This window comes from Mesoplodon mirus (genome assembly GCF_964341445.2).
Source record: "Mesoplodon mirus genome assembly, chromosome: 3".
Classification (NCBI taxonomy): Eukaryota; Metazoa; Chordata; class Mammalia; order Artiodactyla; family Ziphiidae; genus Mesoplodon; species Mesoplodon mirus.
The window spans coordinates 155,633,866-155,652,284 of NC_138978.1; the positions used below are offsets into that span (position 1 = coordinate 155,633,866).

Sequence of the window (18,419 nt, forward strand, 5' to 3'; positions counted from 1 at the left end):
CATTGCTTGCGATGTATTCTGTTCATTAGCAGCTCACATTCAAGGGGGCTGGAGGGTTTCATAACACAGGGCATGAATACCAGGCGGCAGGAATCATTGGAGGTCAACTTAGAGACCCCATATAGGTAAATCATTTCTCAGTTTCTCTAGTTCCTTGCTTTGTAATGTTTTGATTAGGACTTTCTAGTATCAGAAATCTCAAGACAAATTTGGCTTATACAAAAAGAAAATTTGGATGGCTTATGGTGTAGTTTGATACAGGTGATTGATAAAATGTAGTCACAAAGAACTGGTCATTTTGGTTCTATTTGCTCTGTACTGGCTCCATTCTCGGGTAGCTTCTCTTCTCTTATTGTCATAATAGTCTCCAAGACTTTCAGGTTCAAGATCAGTGATGTAGCATGAAAGTCTCTTTCCTCAGAAACCCTGGCATAAGTTCCATTGGCTGAGTGGGTCACAGCCCTGTGCCTAAACCAATTGAAAGGCTGAGGAATCATGACTGTATTGGCTGAGACCCAGGACACACATGACACCGACAATCAGGGATGAGTCCCACAAGAAACAACAGCCATAAGAGGGGAAGGTAAGTGTCCCTGGAGGGACCACATCAAGCAGGCATTTCACTGAAGTACTGCCTATACTGTTGTCTTCTCTAAGTTTGCATGAACTAGAACCTCTTGGAAAATGCCCACCCTCTCCCTCAGCATTCACTCCCCACACCCGGTGGATCACAGAGGCCTGTTGATTTAATGCTGCCACCTCTCATATCCTCTCTTCCACTCCCATACAAGTCACCATGAATCTCTCACCTGGACTAAAGCAATAGCATCTAAACTCGCTGTCTACATGCTTTCATTTGTGTTCACCTTCTGTCTGTTCTCCATGTAGCAACCAGAGTGATTTCTTTTAAATGTCATCTGATGAAGTCAGTGCTCTGCTGAAAATTCATCAAAGTCCCACTAACTAAAATCCAAGGCCTTATGACCTGGTCTCTGCCTGCCTTTCTAGCTTGATCACTGTCTATCACCACCCCTCACTCTCTGAGCTCCCCAAATTCTCCAAGCTTCTTCCTGCCACACGTTCTTCCTTCTCCCGAGGAAGCTCTTTCCTTACATTATGCCTCTTCCTCTCCACCCACGCTCATCTTCAGGGCTCAACTGTCATGTCACTTCTTTTGACAGGCCTTCGGACCCTCCAACATTATATACTCTTGTACGCTGTACCTTCTACTTATTGCATTGATTAGAATTTTAATTTTAGGTTTGTTTAGCACCTTCCCTCTCTAGACCATAAGCTTAATGAAGGCAGCAACCTTGCTATATCCACAGAGCTCCTGTTTGGTACTGGGTAGGCACTCAATAGATATTTGACAAAAGTGATTCATTCTTCCTCATCTTAGACCTGTGCAATTGTGTTATCCAGAAGATTAAATAAATGCCAAGATTTATTATAGAGTTGGAATTTGTTGGTGGTCTTGCTAGGCCGGGAGCCCCCTGGTTCATTGGGTTAGGTCAAGCACAAGAGAGAATGAAATTCTTTTGAGGACCTACAATGTTAAACATATATGTGTTTAATTCTTACAACGATCTCTTATGGGTTCAGTGTAGTATCCCTGTTTGGTAGATGACGAAACTGATGGTCAGACAAAGGGACTCCCTCAAACACACATTGTTCATAAATGGCAGAGTTAGGATACCCACAGAAGTCACCTTAACTCCAAAATTCTAGGTGTGAATGGAATTATGGAAAAGAGTGGCATGCTCTTTTTTTCTTTACTTTTTGTTTTAACTATGAGTAGGCCAAGGTCAAAAAAGAAACTGAACATGAAAGTGAAGTCCTGTAGATTTCTTGCTGCTAGTTGGAGCATGCATAACAGCAACTCTGAAAGCACTGGAAGGAGGGGAGTATAGAATTTGGGGGCGCTAAATCTTTTTATTACATATTTCAGGTTTTCCTGTCCATTAAAATAAAATTAATGGGTGTTGAGTAGCCTGGGTCTGGCAGCATGAAAGAAATAAGTGTCCATCTAGTTTTTCTGTGACAGTTTGGTGGGATTTATATGTATGAGAAATGCAGACATAAAATTAAACAGGATAAACCATCCCATTTTCTTGTTTCTCCAGTTGCAACGATACACAAACTAGTCTATCCCCTTTTTTCCCTCTTACTTCAAACACAGTGAGTAAGTGCAAGGTGGCTCTTAAAGGGGTAGGGGTCTTTAATTGAGGGGGCTCTGAGGGGCTGCAGTAGAAAGCAGGGCTAGAGTCAGTGTGGGGACTAGTTTCTTGGTTCTTTTGAATAATTTGTGAGGTTGAGGCTAGCTTGTTGGAATGATTCCTGCTAATGCTACAGTTTGGAATTTTGTTTGTTTCTTTTTCAAATCTTATTTTAATGTCTCTGTAAAGTAAATCCATGGCCCCCTACTCTCAGCCCTCTACATATATGTGTGCCTAATGTGAGAATAATGCAAGGGGAACATGGAGGGCCACTGCCGCACATGACTTGATAGAGAAAAGGAGGGAAAATGGCAAATCAGCATTTGGGATTGGTGGTGAGTCTTACATCCCATGAGGAAGGGATGCACTACACAGGCATATTTAAACTATGAGTTAATCCCACACTTCAGTAAGTATTAGCCAGTTGGACAGAGGACCAGTGCTTAGCAAGGTGTGGCTAAATTTGCAAAAGACCCAGATGGAACAAAAAAGAATCACCGAGCAAAAGGGGAAAAGTGAAAAAAAAAAAAAAAAGAATACTCAAAGTGTTTGGGATCATTTTACTCGGAGAACAAAAAGCCTGTGATAGGGTAGAAAATGATTCTGTAAGTGGTGGATTTATCTCATTTCCTATAAAGGTAAGATACCTAGTTCCAAATATCTAGAAGGAGGCCAGATAAATGATGTCTGCAATCTCACTTTCATTCAGGTGTTTATCAAACATCTATTTAGCGCTAGTCACTGGTTACTGTGGATACTACGGGGAACAGAAAGACATGGTTTATGTCCTAACTGAGCTTACAGTCTAGTTTAAAGAAGCACAACACAATGTGACAAGTGCAAAAATAGAAGCATAAGTTGTCCTGGAAAGCAAATAGTGAGACACCTGACTAGGATTCAGGAGAAACTTTAACTGCTGGGTGATCTGGAAGATAATACCTGTGATGGTTAGTTTGATGTGTCAACTTGGCTAGGCTATAGCACCCAATTATCTAATCAGACACTTACCTAGGTGTTGCTGTGGAGGTATTTTGTAGATGTGGTTAACATCTACAATCAGACTTTAAGGAAAGATCACCCTCGATGATGTGGGTAGCGCACATATAATTAGTTGAAGGTCTTATGAGCAAAAACAGGTTTCCCAGAAAAGAAATTCAAGACTGAAGCATTAACTCTTGCCTGATTTTCCAGAACTACCCTAGGGATTTCAGATGGACTTGACAGCCCCCGTGGTTGTGTGAGCCAATTCCTTAAAATAAAATTTATATACACACGAATACATCTTATCTGTTCTGTTTCTCTGGAGAACCCTACTGATGCAGTGTCTTAGTCCTGTAAAGTTGGAGAGAGGACTGCGGAAGGTGTGTGACGGAAGATGACAGTAGCCAGGGAGGTCAGGAATGAAAAAGAGAAGCCAGATCAGGAAGCACATTACCTGTGACCCAGAGAGTCTAAAACGGTTTTAAGTCAGCAAGTGAGAGGATCAGATTCACATTTTAGAAAGGACATCCGATTATACTATTATTGAGAGCAGAAGTCGAGAAAAACATGTTTCAATTCCAGCAGGAAGGAATTCCTAATAAGGAGGACATTTTTAATAGGAGAAAGAAGGAGACAGCCGGCTGAATCTATTCTGGAATTTAAAAAGTAATTTGGCATTTCAAATCGTAGACGGCCACAGCCTCGCGAAAGGTTTACAACGTTCTTTTTACAATCGACAGTCTTTCTGTTCTACCTTACCTCCTTCACGTCTATAGCTTTCGCTACGAAATTCTCCTGTTAAGTGGGGAAAGACTCCAGTCTGACCGAGCAGCGGTTCTGGAAGATAAACTCACACAGCGGTGGAGGTGGGAGGGTGGAGGTCAGCAGGGGATTGCCGCTGCGAAAGTGGAAAGGAAGAAAAGAGCTTACAAACCAGCTGAAGTTCCACTACATCATGTGTGCGGTGAGAAGACTCGCTCATTACAGCTGCAACCCATCCTCTGTGCGCTTTCTCCCCTTCCTCTGCGGGTTCGGTTCCCGCACCGGGGTCGCCAGGAGTTCAGCTGTCCCCGCGCGGCCGTCTGCTAGTCTGGGCGGGGTCTGGTACCTGCCAAGCTGGGATCCTGATGCGGAGGTGTGCGGGGAGCGCCGAGTTCAGACTGAGGTCTGAGGTCTCCCACCCCGCTGCTTTACCGACCACATTCGCAACCTCTGTTCCCAGCAAAAGGGGTCTTGCCCTGGGACCGAATAGATTTTTCTTCCGTTCCCTTTGCCTCCCTAAATGTCTTCACTCTGGCTCCCGGTGCTTTCCCCATTCGTGCAACACTCTGCCCATCAGAGCTCGCTGCCTAGGTCGAGCACCCTTGGAGATGGGGTGGTGGTTGGTGGAGACTTGATAACCCTTATCCAAGCGCAGACTGGAAGAAATCAGCACCCTCATTACCGCCCCCACTCCAAGGGTTTCAGGTGTACGTCTTTGTACAACCCTGGGGCGGGGGGGGGTGTCGGAGGGAGGACAGGATGCCCACGTGCTGGGGTCCAGGAACCCGCTCCCCAAAGCTCGGTCCCACACCCCCGCGACCCGACTTGGAAGGAGATGGGCTGGAGCCTGTTGTGCCAGATAACGTGAGTGAGAATCTAGGGAGGGGGCAGGGTTAGTGGAAGGGGCCGAAAGGAGGAGAGACTGCAGGTGAATCCACTGGCTATGCCCCCAGGCGGGGAGGCGGCTTGAGGGGTACTTTGGAAGAGGCGAGGGAGACGCAGGCGAGGGTTGGGCTCGCAGGGGGTGCGGCCAGGAGAGCCCAGGCGGTGAGACGGGGTGGGGTGTGGGAGGGGTGCGAAGGGGAGGGAGTTCCGAAAGGAGGGAAAGGAACTAGCGAGGGGCGAGAGGAGCGAGCCTGGAAGGGAGAGCGGCGGGGGGCGGCCGAGCTGCGGGCTGGAGGGCGCCGGGCGCGCTGAGACCGTGCCACCTCCACCCCACCTCCACCCCCGGGGCACGGAGGGCTCTGCCTGGGAGACGCACAAAGACATGCGAAGAGGGACTGAACGAGGCTCGCGCACAAAGACGCCGGGGCGCACTGCGGCTCGGGCTGCACCCACCACCCCCGCGCCGCGCAGCGCAGGGGCCCGGCCAGCGCGGAGCCCGGGGCGGAGAGCGCGGCGGCGGCGGCGGCTGCTGGCCGGCGCGGGACCCGGGTCGCCAGCGCTCTCCTGGTGACCCGGGCCCGGCCGCAGGCGCGCGCGGGGGCGGCGGCGCCCCAGCCCAACTTGGCCTCGGCCTCGCCCTGTGCCCGGACCGCCGGTGTCCCCTCCTTCCCGCGATTCCGTTTCTTCTCACGCTCCCCCCACCCTCCCTCCCGCGTCCAGCCCCGCTCTCCCCACCTTGTAAAACAAAGCCGGGGAAAATGCCTGCCCATGCAGCTCGGAGCGCGCAGCCCGTCTCTGAATAAGAAGTGAGTACAATGGCGTGTTTGTAAAAGCTTCAAGTCCGTCTTTAAAAAAAAAAAAAAAACCAAAAAACCAAAACAAAAAACCCCCAAAAACATTGTGAATGCTGCATGCCTCATGCTTCCCAGCGCCTCGCGGGAGAGACCCGGCCATAGAGCAGGAGAAGGTGAGACCCCCAGGTACCCCCTTCCCCACCTCCCGCCGCGGGCTTTCAGCCCCAGCCAGTCCGGGGAGGGCTGCAAAAGCCCCGCCGGCAGCAAGCGGACGTTTTCCACCTTCGTTTCCCGTCCAAGGTGTTGGGTCATAATCTGGGGTTGGAGGCAAATCTATCCCCGGATCCTCTCCTGGCTGCTTCTCCCCACTCTCCCGCTGGTGCCTGGGGGTTTTGCATCTGCCTTGGGTATGGGTTTGGGACACTTGGGGGAGTTTCCGAAGGAGGAGGAGGGTCAGCTCTTGGGAGTAGCCGACGGACAGGACGCATGTTGACCCTGGTCACACTTGTTGCCCGTTGCGTGGTGGTATAGGCAGTGGTGCTGAAAAAAGCTCATTTCTCCTGGTATTGAGTCGTCAGTTGTGGCCGGGAACGAAGAAGACATACCTGGGTGAGGATGGGAGACCAGGATTAAGAGGACGCTGTGAGGTGCTGGGGGCAGAGAAGGGAGGTAGTGATGGTGCCGGGAGAGTGTGTGGAAGGGGTGAATCTTTGATTCCTTGTTCTAAGGAGCGTCTCTTCATGATCATACATCAAACGACGTGGAGATGGAAACCCAGAGGGTTCCCCATATTAGACCGAGGGGAAAGGCTGTTGTTTTTTATTTTGGTATTTCACTAGTTTCTGCCCATTCTGCCTGCCAAATGTGCATTATATATATTTTTGCTAATTAAAAAATAAGGCAATAGCTTACAAGAATTAAAATCCATCAGGAAATGTATTAGCTTAGTAGCACACAGACACAATCTTAAAAAATAAAATCTGTCCCCTTTCCCCCAAAGCATGTTATATCAATAATACCTTAGTTTAGCACTGCAATCTAGGAGTAGGATTTGGGAGCATCAGGGTAAACAGTCTTTTGGTGTTTTCCAGTTCCGCAGACCAGAAACCAGTGATGTGAAAAATCAGAAATATGAGAGCTCAGAGAACGCTTGGAAAGCTTCCTTCAGAGAGATAATATGGAGCTTCTATGTGATTTTCTGTTATTTTTATTCCAAAGATGGCTTAATTTTAGATTATGACCTTTATTTTTCACTGAGACTCACTAAGCAGCTTGCAGGTGGGGTGGAGTGGCTAGACAGCAGATGACAGTGATTTTAGCTGTTATCAACATTTGTTAACATGTTTCAAAAAATTAAAACATTAAACACTTATCAGGTGCTAATTTTGGGTGAAGTTGCCTTTATGAATATCACGTGTTAAAGGCGTCTGCTAGTTTGTGGCTTTATTTGGAGCAGCTGACTGTATCAGGAGGAAAATGTGTACATACCTGTTATAGCAGGTTGAACCATTGGAAACTGCTGAAATGAGCTGTAGGTATGTGGAGTCTCCGCTTGGAGCCAGGGGTTCAGTTAAGTCATCAGAGCTCCAACTTCTCCTCAAAGTCAGAACCATTCAGGGTTTTGCTGATTGAGGAGCCCTCTGTTATCTGTCATCATTATACAACACTGCTTACTTAGGTCTGGTGCTTCACATAGCTTTGCTTGCAAAACTTCTTTCCGATGGGCAACAGATGATTTATTTTATGAACTCCAGCTGTGGTAGGCCTACATTTAACTCACAGTGGTAGTCAAGAGGGCAGGGTATGTAGCCAGGTGAAAATTGACACTTCTTATTTACAAGTAATTTCAGGTTCCTGTAGGGTATTTGGGTGCAATTTCATAGATTATTTCTTATATACTTACTTAAAAGTGTCTTTTAGATTAGGTTATCATTTTATTAAATCTGTATTATATACACTAAAGTAATTTTACTTATCTCTAACAATTATGGATGTTAAATTGATTATTATGGTTGAGTTGATTTGTTTTTTTAAATCTCCCATCTTTCAGCCATTCTATTACCCCTTTTGGTTCAGTGTTGCCTTTCCAATTCTGTAGTAGATGGCTTATTTTCCCCTTAGCAAGTGGAAGTCTAGTATCTCTTGAATTTTCTAAAAGGAAATCCATTAATGATATTTTTGAACAGCTGAGATGAATAATAAATGGATTTAGAGTCACCTCAGAATATATGGGAATTTGTAAGAGAACACATAAATCCACTCTAATGGAACAATTAGCTCTGTACAGAGCATGTAGGGTCTCAGGTGTGAGACAATGTTTTTAATTTTTTTTCTTGATAATATACACTGTTGAAATGGAAGGAACTTGTCATCTCTTGGCTGCACCTATGATTGTGTGCCAGAATGGGTAGCAATACTTTTGTTTTTTTTTAAAGATGTCCGAGATTGAATAACAAAATACAGAGAATGATTAATCATGAGCCCACTTTGGAGGACAGCAAAAAGAAATGATTGAGATACTGAATGGTTTATTTGCCATCATGTTTTACCAGATAATTACTAACGTTCTACTTCGAGCAACAATGTTTGGATCGCAAATTCACTTACAATACAATTCCTTTATTATAATGAATTTTTAAATAAAAATAGATGACGTTCTTTACACTGATTGCTTGTGGTATAGAGTGTTAAGTTCTTGAGAACAGGAATAATCCATTAGGCTTCTTTATGAGCACTCAAATATCTAGCTTAGTACCATCAACTCTTAGGAGTTCTGTAAATGTGTTGACTAGCATGTTGGACAGATATAAATTTTGAAATTAATTAAGAAGTCCTCAGGCATTCTTTTTTTTTTTTAAGGTTCTTAGTCCACTTCCTGTTTTGTTCCTCCCATTGGAAGCCCCAATAGCAGCAGAGAGCTAAGACCCAGCCCCTTTTCCTTGAACCCTTATATACTTCTGGTTTAGGCTCTGGAGCTTCCACCGGGAGAGTAAGCAGAGTTCAGTCCACCTTTGCTGACCCCTGAAAGAAGCCGAGCCATCCCCCTCTAACCTCCTTCAACCTAACCTCCATTCTCTATTGTTGTCAGTGGCGGCCCCTGACTTGCTGGATCCTAAATCTGCCGCTCAGAACTCTAAACCGAGGCTCTCGTTCTCCACGAAACCCACCGTGCTTGCTTCCCGGGTGGAGACTGACACGACCATTAATGTTATGAAATGGAAGACGGTCTCCACGATTTTCCTGGTGGTCGTCCTCTATCTGATCATCGGAGCCACAGTGTTCAAAGCGTTGGAGCAGCCTCACGAGATTTCCCAGAGGACCACCATTGTGATCCAGAAGCAGACGTTCATTTCCCAGCACTCCTGTGTCAATTCGACTGAGCTGGACGAACTCATCCAGGTAACTGGCACCCAGGAGTTGTTATTCCGTTTCCTCTGTGGGCAAAGACAAGTAAGAATAAGAGGCAATAACTCAGTACTAGGCCCCCCGATGTGCCTGTGGAGTCCTCTCCCACTTTTCTCCTTAGCGTAGACCTCTTGGCCCCAGTTTCTTTTTCTCTTTATTGCACTCCCTCCCTCTTTTCTTACTTCTGCCATCTTTTCTTCTCCTTTATTTCTCCCGCTCCCTGCTGCTTCTCATCCTCTTCTGCTCTTGTGTTTCTCTATTTCCGTCCTGTTGTCACCCTGCTTTCTTTTCCTTTGCCTTGTCTTAGAACTGCCAGTGGACAGTTCTGTGAACACAGGGTTACCTTGTTGGAGGCCCTCAGGGTTAGAGGACCACTGCCGACTGAGAAACTTTGCTGTGGCAAATGAGGGGAGAATATAAGGCAGAAAAAGTGCAGTAATCATGGCAGTGGCTATCATAAGATAGAAAAGATGAGTTTGTGGTGGATACATCTCATGGCTGACAAGCCATAGCTCACTTCTTTAATCTAGCTAAAGTATAACTCTGATAACTGCCTTTTTTAGGTGTCTGGGGAGAAGTGATTAATCATTGCTTCTCTAAACCCCAACTGAAAGCAATTTACTAGTAACAGAAAAATGGAGTCCCAACTGAAAGCAATTTACTAGTAACACAGAAAAATGGAGTTTCTGAATAAAAACTAATTTAGTTTTAATTTAATAATACTGTTCTCTCTAATAGCAGAACAGTATCCTTATGGAAAAACATTTAAAACAATTTAATCCCAAAATGATTTAAAAATTTCAGTTAGGCCCCTTGGAGATGGCTATATTTTTGTTGTAGATTTCTTTTGTTTAAAACAAATCATTGGTCCAACCAAGAATCTTCGTCAAGAAGAAAGCCCTAGAATTTTCTTTCAAGGAGCAATCTGACTGATGAAAACATTTTAATTGTACATATACTCATTTTCCTATAGAGCCTATTTTTCTTACCAGACTTATGTCAAATGGGATTGAAAATCATCTGTGCGTCATCAACTGAGCAGTTTCTTCCTCATCTTATGTTTGGTTTTACATCATTTGAGTGAGTTGGAATAGTCGATTGAGGGAAGAAATTATTATTGATTTTTATCCAGTTTCTTGTTCTACGACCTTTCCTCTTTTATACCCTCTTGCCATGGATCCCCAAGTGCTAACTCTGTCCTCCATAGCCCTCTCTATTTATAGAATACACATGCAAGTTCTAGTTCAAGTCTTACTGAAAGCTATCAAAGCTAGTATTCTCTGATCCTCATTTAGTTCCTACCACATTCAGACACTTCTGCATCTCACCTGTTTGACTTAAATTTTGGAAAGGTTTTTCAGATAATTAGATACTGAATTCCCTACTATTTGTAGCTGATGGTGCCATTTTCAGTATTGACAGTGAACCTGCCAAATATTATCAGTCCAGCCACCCCATTGTCTGTTCCTGCATAAGATCACTTCCACTTCACTCGTGATTTGTGCCCATCATCCTTAGAGGTACTAAAAATCTTTAAAGAATCCCCACTTCCCTTGGGTTTTAGAAGAAGAGCTCTATGTTATTTTGGTGGAGGGAACATGGAGTCGTGGTAAAAGCCTAAACTGTGGGATCGGATAGGACATTTTAAATTCCATTTGAGTACTTTCCTTAGAGGTGTCATCTTGAACAAGTAATTTTCCTCTCTACGCTTTAGGTCTATGTAGAGTGAGGGAAGAATACCTATCAAGTAAGGTTGCTGTAAGGAGTAAAGAGATAATCCGTGGAAGGCATTTAGGTGCTCAAGATGTGTTAGGTTTATTTGCTGTTGTTATTTTTCCTTCTCTGCTTATCTCTTAATTGGGTGGAAGCATCTGATTCAGGTAATTGCATACTTACCTTCTCAAGTGAGGTTGTTTGTCTTGGGCAGGAAAAAAAAATGCTACATTGTTTTTGGAATGAACACAAACAGAGCTCAATATATGACCTAATTATTTTTCTTTTTGCTCTACACAGACAATTCATTTTAGCTTTATTAATATTCATTGCCGATTGAGTATCTTTGCTTCTTAAAAAATCTTACGGATTTTGGTGCTTATTGAGTGTTTTTAAATGCAGAGGTTTGCCTGTTATTTATTGTCATATCACTCACCTTTATAACCCTATGGTTTTAATAAATTGTTTTTTTCTCTTTGAACATAATTTTTCTTGTACAAGAAATCTTTATAATGGCATGGCTCCAAGGATCAAGATCAGTGTCTAAATAGGGAGGAAAGCAAATGAGCCAGGAATCACATATTAGAATTACATTTCATTTGTATGGTTCTCATAAATTTCCAAGTGTTTTTCCCGTGTTTCTTTTCCCTTTTAATCCTCCCTTAAAACCTCATGAGCTGGTATATTAGGCAGAAATATCGCAGCATTAAGGATTAGGAGGCTAAGAAACCGAATGATTTACCCCAGATAGTATCTTTAGGATGAGAGTTCAGGTCTTCAGAATCTTGGTCTGGCTTTATTCCTAGGAGTCTCCACTCTTCCAGGGCTTTTAGTGCTGAGGGGAAAACAGTTGGAGAAGTTAGAAGTTCAGCCCTCCTGTTGGTGGAGAAGGAATTCTGAATTCCTTTTGTGAATAGTGGGCAAAGAGGAGGAAGTGGGTAGTCAGGCAGTTAAGGCCAACGTCAGGTACAGTTAACCTAATCTGGCCTCCAGTTATTAATTACACCTCTGGGTGGGTGACGGTCACCTCATTCCATGCTGTGGTTCTATCACAGTGTAGCCTAGGCTTGGGGGCAGGGTGGGCGGGGTTGGGGGGGAGATTGGGAAATGGAGCATTAAGGCACATGAGAGCAACTTCCTTTTCTACTATCGAGTCCCATCATGTGTGTTCCATCTAAGTGCTGTTTGTTTTTTTTAAATATTTATTTGGTTGCACCCGTCTTAGTTGCGGCACGCGGGATCTTTGTTGCGGCATGTGGGCTCTTAGTTGCGGCACACAGGATCTAGTTCCCTGACCAGGGATTGAACCTGGGCCCCCTGCTTTGGGAGCATGGAGTCTTAACCACTGGACCGCCAGGGAAGTCCCTAAGTGCTGTCTTTGACAAAGACCCTCTAAGGCAAGATTGAGGTGGTGGCAGAGATATCAAGACAAAGAGATCTTTTCTGGGGTGAAATATTTTGAAAACTTTGACTTTTCAACTTCCATTATGTTTGTTAGTGTGATGCCGGTATAGAAAAATATATGGAAACATTTTTAAGTTTCAAGAGTCATGAATACCATTAACAATAGCCAAATTTTAATGAGCACTTACTATGTGTGAGGCACTATTTTAACCCTTTCCATGTGTTAGCTCCTTTAATTCTCTTAACCCTATGAGGTATGTGCCTTATTATCTATATTTAACTTAGGTGGAAACTGAGTCAGAGGGAGCTAATTTTCCAAGAGCTAATTTTCTAAAAGGTAGAGTGCACTGTTATTCAAAGCTAAATGGACAGACTCCAGAGCTTATTATTTTAGCTCCTATATTTATTGCTTCTAAAAAAATTTAATAAACATTAAAATTTGCTGTCAAGTTCCCTATTATTCTGTATATTAGAGTGTAATGAATATCAAATTATAGTCCTCTGTACATCGTGATTTACATTATATAACATACCTCTCTCTCCATATATATGGAGAGTATATAACCTGGATTTTAATATTCTTTTTGGACAACACTTCCTGGTTTTATCCTGTTTGAATGTCATAAACCAGTAGAGGCATGGTTATATTAGATATACCTGATTTTAATCTAGTTATTTCCATGTTTGCTGAGTCAATTCTGAGATTTAAAAAATGGGGCAAAAATCTATGATCTATACATTGATAATAAAAACATCTTATGGGAGATTTGACTTTTGTTTTATCGTTTGAGCTCTATGCCCCTGTGAGGCAGGTGGGGAAGGTATTCTATCCACTTTTTGGGTGAAGAAACTGACACATTTCACAAGGTCATGTGGTGGCCTCAGGTCTAGATCTTTGGAGTCTTCCAGTTGAGGGGATTATATTCTCTGCACTGTTCCCTCTTCTCAATTTTTTTCTTACTGCTTCATTCAGTGACATTTATTGGGCACTTCCAGTGTGTTGACCTTTGTGCTGGGTATTGAGCCAAGTAAACTGATGGGGGAAAACATGGCTTCTCTTAATGTACTCTCTCCTTCAGAGTCAATGGAGGAGACTGCTATAAACTTAGTTATAATAGAACTACTTGCAGATTGGAGCTGGGCTACTGAGGAAGAAATTAACTACTCAGTGAGAGTTGGGAAGACACAGAAGAAGAGGTGAAAGGGAAACTGGATTTTAAGTGTGGAATCAGTGCTCTCTGGAGGAAAAATTGGGATCAGTAGATGTTCTAGGCAGAGGGCATGGCGTAACTGAATTGTCTGGGTGTGAGGGGCAGTGGCATGAGCAAGTCTAACAGAGTAGAGCAAGGCCTCTTATTCCACAGGAAGGAGGTGGGCTTCACCCTAGGCCTATTCCCCTCCAGCTAGAGTAGATGCACCATTGAGGGCATTGGTTGTATACCAGGGGGTACTTGGAGCTACATGCCTTCCTAGAATGCCAACGAACTAGACTTAAAAAAAAAAAAAGAGAAAAACATTGTTTTTTACTAATTGTATAAGCATGTATTCATTCATAGATATTTATTGAATTCTTGTTGGATTCCCTGTGCATTGTCGCAGGCACTGAAATACAGTAGAGAATAAAACACATGAAAATTCTTGCCCTTGGCGAGCTTGCATTTTACTGGGGGAAGATAGTATGTTAGTGGTAAGTCTCAGGAGAAAAAAATAAAGTAGTGAAGTGGGGTGGGAAACGTTGGATGGTCTTGGTGATTAATTTTAGATAAGGTCACTGACAAGGTGACTATTAAATGAAGGACGTGAGGGAATTAGCCAAGGAGCAGTCTGGGGAATAACACTCAGCAGAGGGCCCAGCATATCCCAAAGATGAGAGCATTCCTGGCCTGCAGAGGAACAGCAAGGATGCTGGGAGGGCATGGTAGAAGATTATGTCAGGCAGGTAATGAGGGCCAAGTCCTGTAGGGCCTTGTAAGTGAGAATCAGGAGTTTGGCTTTTTAGTACAGATGAGTGTTCTATTCTGGCTTATGTTTCACCAGGATCACTCTGGCTGCTGAGTTCAGAATAGACTGCAGGAGGCCACGGGCAGAAACAGAGGGAGCAGTTATGAGGCTGTTGTAATAATCCTGGTGATAGATAAGGGGAGCTTGAAGTAAGGTTGTTGTAGAGAAAGTTGTGAGATATGGTCAGATTCTGGATATATCTTGGAAGGAGAGCCAATGAGACTTACGACGGACAGGATGGGCAGGGCAAAGGTGAGGAGTCAAAGATAACCCCAACATTTTTGTCCTAAGAAACTAAAAGAATACAGTTCCCATTTTTCTGAGATGAGGAGGAGTGCAGGGGGACATGGATTGGGGGTGATGTCAAGAGCTTAGTTTGGGGCACTAATCGTGTCCATTAGATGGGCTTCGATTATTGAAGAAGATTCACAGGACCCCACATAACAGTGCTTACAGATCTATAGTATAATGTAGGAACATGGTGCAGTACAACAACAGCACCCAAATGAGGATCTGCACCACAGGCAAGGGTCGTATCGCAGCATGGGGTCTGGCGGGGCCAGGAGCCAGCTGGACTTGTCCTCCCTCTGTAAGGCCATGCCAGGCCATACTCCTCTCTTGGATCAAGAACCACCAGTGTGTGCACAGAACATTGCGGGCCAGGGAGACCAAAATGGCATCTTGGTTGGAGTTTCTGATCCCTCGCTGGTGACATAGGCATTTTCTTGCTATATAACCAGCCTCAGTGGCAGAGCTTTCCAGGAGTCTCTCTGAGACCAGGTGCAAATCATCCATCACAATGTTATCCATAAATAACGCTGACAAGCTGATGCTAACCTCCCTGAAGCCCCTCAGGTCATGGTTATAAAACAATACTCTTGATCAGAGTGTCTCATGCCTTTACTAAGGGACAGTGTTGTGTGGGTACTTTAGCCCAACGGCTCAGGCCAATTCCAGGCCAGCACAGTCAAGTTAAATTCGAGATGCCTGTGAGGACATCCAAGGGTAGAAGTTGAGTAGGATGCTGGAAATGTGAGTTTGGTCTTTGGGGGAGGGGTCAAGCTAAAGATATACTTTTTTTTTTTGAAATTTAAAACATTTATTTATTTATTTATTTATTTATGGCTGTGTCATGTCTTTGCTTCTGTGCAAGGGGCTTTCCCTAGTTGCGGAGAGCAGGGGCCACTCTTCATAGCGATGTGCGGGCTTCTCACTGTCACGGCCTCTCTTGTTGTGGAGCATAGGCTCCAGATGCACAGGCTCAGTAGTTGTGGTGCACGGGCCCAGTCGCTCTGCGGCATGTGGGATCTTCCCAGACCAGGGCTCGAACCCACGTCCCCTGCATTGGCAGGCAGACTCCCAACCACTGCACCACCAGGGAAGCCCAAGATATACTTTGGGAAGTCATCATTATACAGAAAGCATTTAAAGTCAAGATGTTGGATGAAATCACCTGGAGAATGAGTGCAGGTTGAGATGAGCAGAGATTCTAGTATGACCCCAGAAGCACTTCAACATGTAGAGGTTGCTGAGGAACAGATCCAAAGTCTGCGTGAATGACTGATTTACAACCTAAGATTTCAAGGATGTCCCTCTTGTTTTAGCAAGCTGTATCACTCTATGCCCCCAGACATCTTAAGCTTTCTTTTTTCTTTGCCTGTAGGAACCCTTTAAAAGAAACATTTAAAAAGTATGTCTCTAGGCATGGGAGCCACTGAAAGTGTTTGAATAGGGGAGCCCAATTATGTTTTGGATTATGGCTCTCTTAATGGCAAATGGGATGGTTTAGCATATGAAAAGCGTGCTTAGAACTGGTTGTATATGGTGGTGAGTGATACTATCAGATTCTGTATACAATGGTTTGGTGGCTGTTATTCTAGTTTGTACAAGCATCGAGGTATATTAAATATTTGGCTTCACTTTTGGAAAGCGTATGTTCATCTTTGATCATTTTATTTATGGACACAAAATCATGTTGTCCAGAAAGCATCTAAAAGGGCTGTCTTATCAGTGATTTTACTTTTCCTGTTCAATATTTTGGATGAATTTAGACCTTAGGAACCCGATTCTAACAATAAAATTGCCTGAAAAATATTTAAACATCCCATAAATACTTTACGTCCTTTGGGTTAATCTCTGGAAAAAGCATTTTTAGATGGCGTAATGTGTAAACTTCTAGTAGCTTGGATTATTTTAGCAGATTATCTAGGAGTCACTTAAAGGAATGGGCTTCAAAGGTGAGGATTTCTCAAGAGTGCTGTTTTCATAGTTAGAAGAGGGAGTTAGGTATCAAGGGTGATACAGAAATCTTAAAGAAAACCTTGTCAGTTTCCAGTTTTCCTGGGACTCTCCCATTTGCTACTTTCTTAGTAGGATAACTTATGTTTGCCTCCCATCCCAGCCCCTATTTTCATGCAATCTTGACTTTCAGAGTGAAAGGATGAAAAGGGAAACACTTTTTCCATGTGTAAGTACATCCAGTAACAATTGAGATAGTTTCATTCACTGTTTTCTAATTATACTTAGGTTTTTATTATAAAACATAAAAGTAGTTATCAGAAAATGATTTTATCTCCAAAGGATATATGAAACTTAACTAGTTAATATTGGTAAAAAAATAATAATAAAGTGCTATATGAATATTATATATCAATAAAATATCACCCAAACTGATATGATTAAAAAGGAATATTATTTTAAAATAATGGCTAGGACACTATTTGATAGCTGGAATGGTTATTACAGAGTGAGCAAAATTATTCTGCATATACATTGTAATACATTTAAAAATATTTTTTGGCTGACAATTTCTTTGGTCTAAACTTAAAACATGACTTAAATGTAAAGCTCAGTGTGAAGTTTGACTAGTATAGATCTGTCCATAGCAATTATGATGGTGGCTCTAAAATTCTTAGAGTTGTACATTCCATATTTTCATTTTATCATATATTTGAATACCATTTTGCATGTTAAGGTATATTATATTATTTAATTCACACATCCCCTGACATATATATATTAATTCACATTTGCAAAGTGAGGAAACTGAGGCACAGACAGATAGGTGCCTTGCAGTTCAGAAAGAGACAAAATGGTACCTTGATTAGATTCTTCCTTGTGACTCCATCTCCAGGGCCTTTTGTTTAGATACTTACACAGGAATGTGTGTACCACAATGTCTAGTGATAGTAGATACCCAATAAATATTTAGTTCAAGGCTATATCTCTTTAGAAAGTACTTATATATGTATTCTATTTTGTTTGGTCAGGAAACAGAGAGTTTATTCTTCAGCATCCCCCTTCTGTAGATAAGGGAACTGAGGCACAGAATGTTTAACCCCAGGTCACTCAGCCTTTTTTGGCTTGAGATGCTGAAAGTGGTGCAACGAGCATTAGAGTTGCAGAGCTGTCATCCAGGTGACTCTATAGCTCGTTTCCATTGTTCCAAAAGGCTTTTTTAGGAGTGACATTATTTTGTTGTATTTTCTCCCTGGGATCCCCTTTTATCTAACCCCACAAACTAAATCAGATTTCTGACTTGTGCACCTAGGGTACACTTTCTTCATTTTAAGTTGCTGGTGCATCTGGCACATCCGTGCTGTACCAGCATGCTGGTACATCCATGCTGTAGAAGCAAAAATCAGCAGCTGAAGATGCAGCAGGTCTGTCAATGTGAAGGCAAAATATATACTTGTGGAGAATGAGAGTACAATTATAAGGCCACAGTGAGCAACTAAAATATTATGCAGAAACGTGTGTGGTTGGGCATTAGTCATGCTGAAGCCTGAGCAGTTGAGGAAAGCCTGAGCAGGTGAGGTCAGGGAAGGTGATTTAAAGCTGGAGGATTCTTACCTGAATGGAAGAGGTAGACAGGAGTGGAAAGAGGAAGAGCAGAAGGAAATAGTTATAAGAACACACTAAGTTAACATTCTATCTATAGGATTATAGCACTTTTACTCCTTTCTTGGTTTCTAACATTCACAAAGTATTAATAGTATCTTGTACAAAATCCAGGTGATACCAGAAGGTATCAAGAAGAAAGTAACATCTGAAATCCTTTCCTCCAGTGTTGGCCAAGACCTCTCTTTAGGCATTATACACAAATGGAATAGACTGAAGGGTGTGTGTGTGTGTGTTGGTGTATACACACACATATGCATATGTCCCATGTGTGTACAGAATTGTTCACACATGGGATCACATATGCATGCCATTTTGCCATCTCCATTTTTTGCTCACCATTGTGTAGGGTATGATT

At 43.1% G+C, this 18,419-nt stretch overlaps 1 protein-coding gene across 1 annotated transcript in view; it reads left to right on the forward strand.

Moving 5' to 3' along the window:
- Positions 1–5,567: 5,567 nt before the first annotated feature.
- Positions 5,568–18,419, forward strand: part of KCNK2 (potassium two pore domain channel subfamily K member 2) — a 166,231-nt gene continuing 153,379 nt past the window's right edge. Inside the window, exons 1-2 of the mRNA XM_082613764.1 lie at positions 5,568–5,811; positions 8,727–9,037. Of these exons, the coding sequence (XP_082469890.1) occupies positions 5,763–5,811; positions 8,727–9,037 (360 nt within the window). The 5' untranslated portion in view covers positions 5,568–5,762. The remainder of the gene's footprint in view (positions 5,812–8,726; positions 9,038–18,419) is intronic.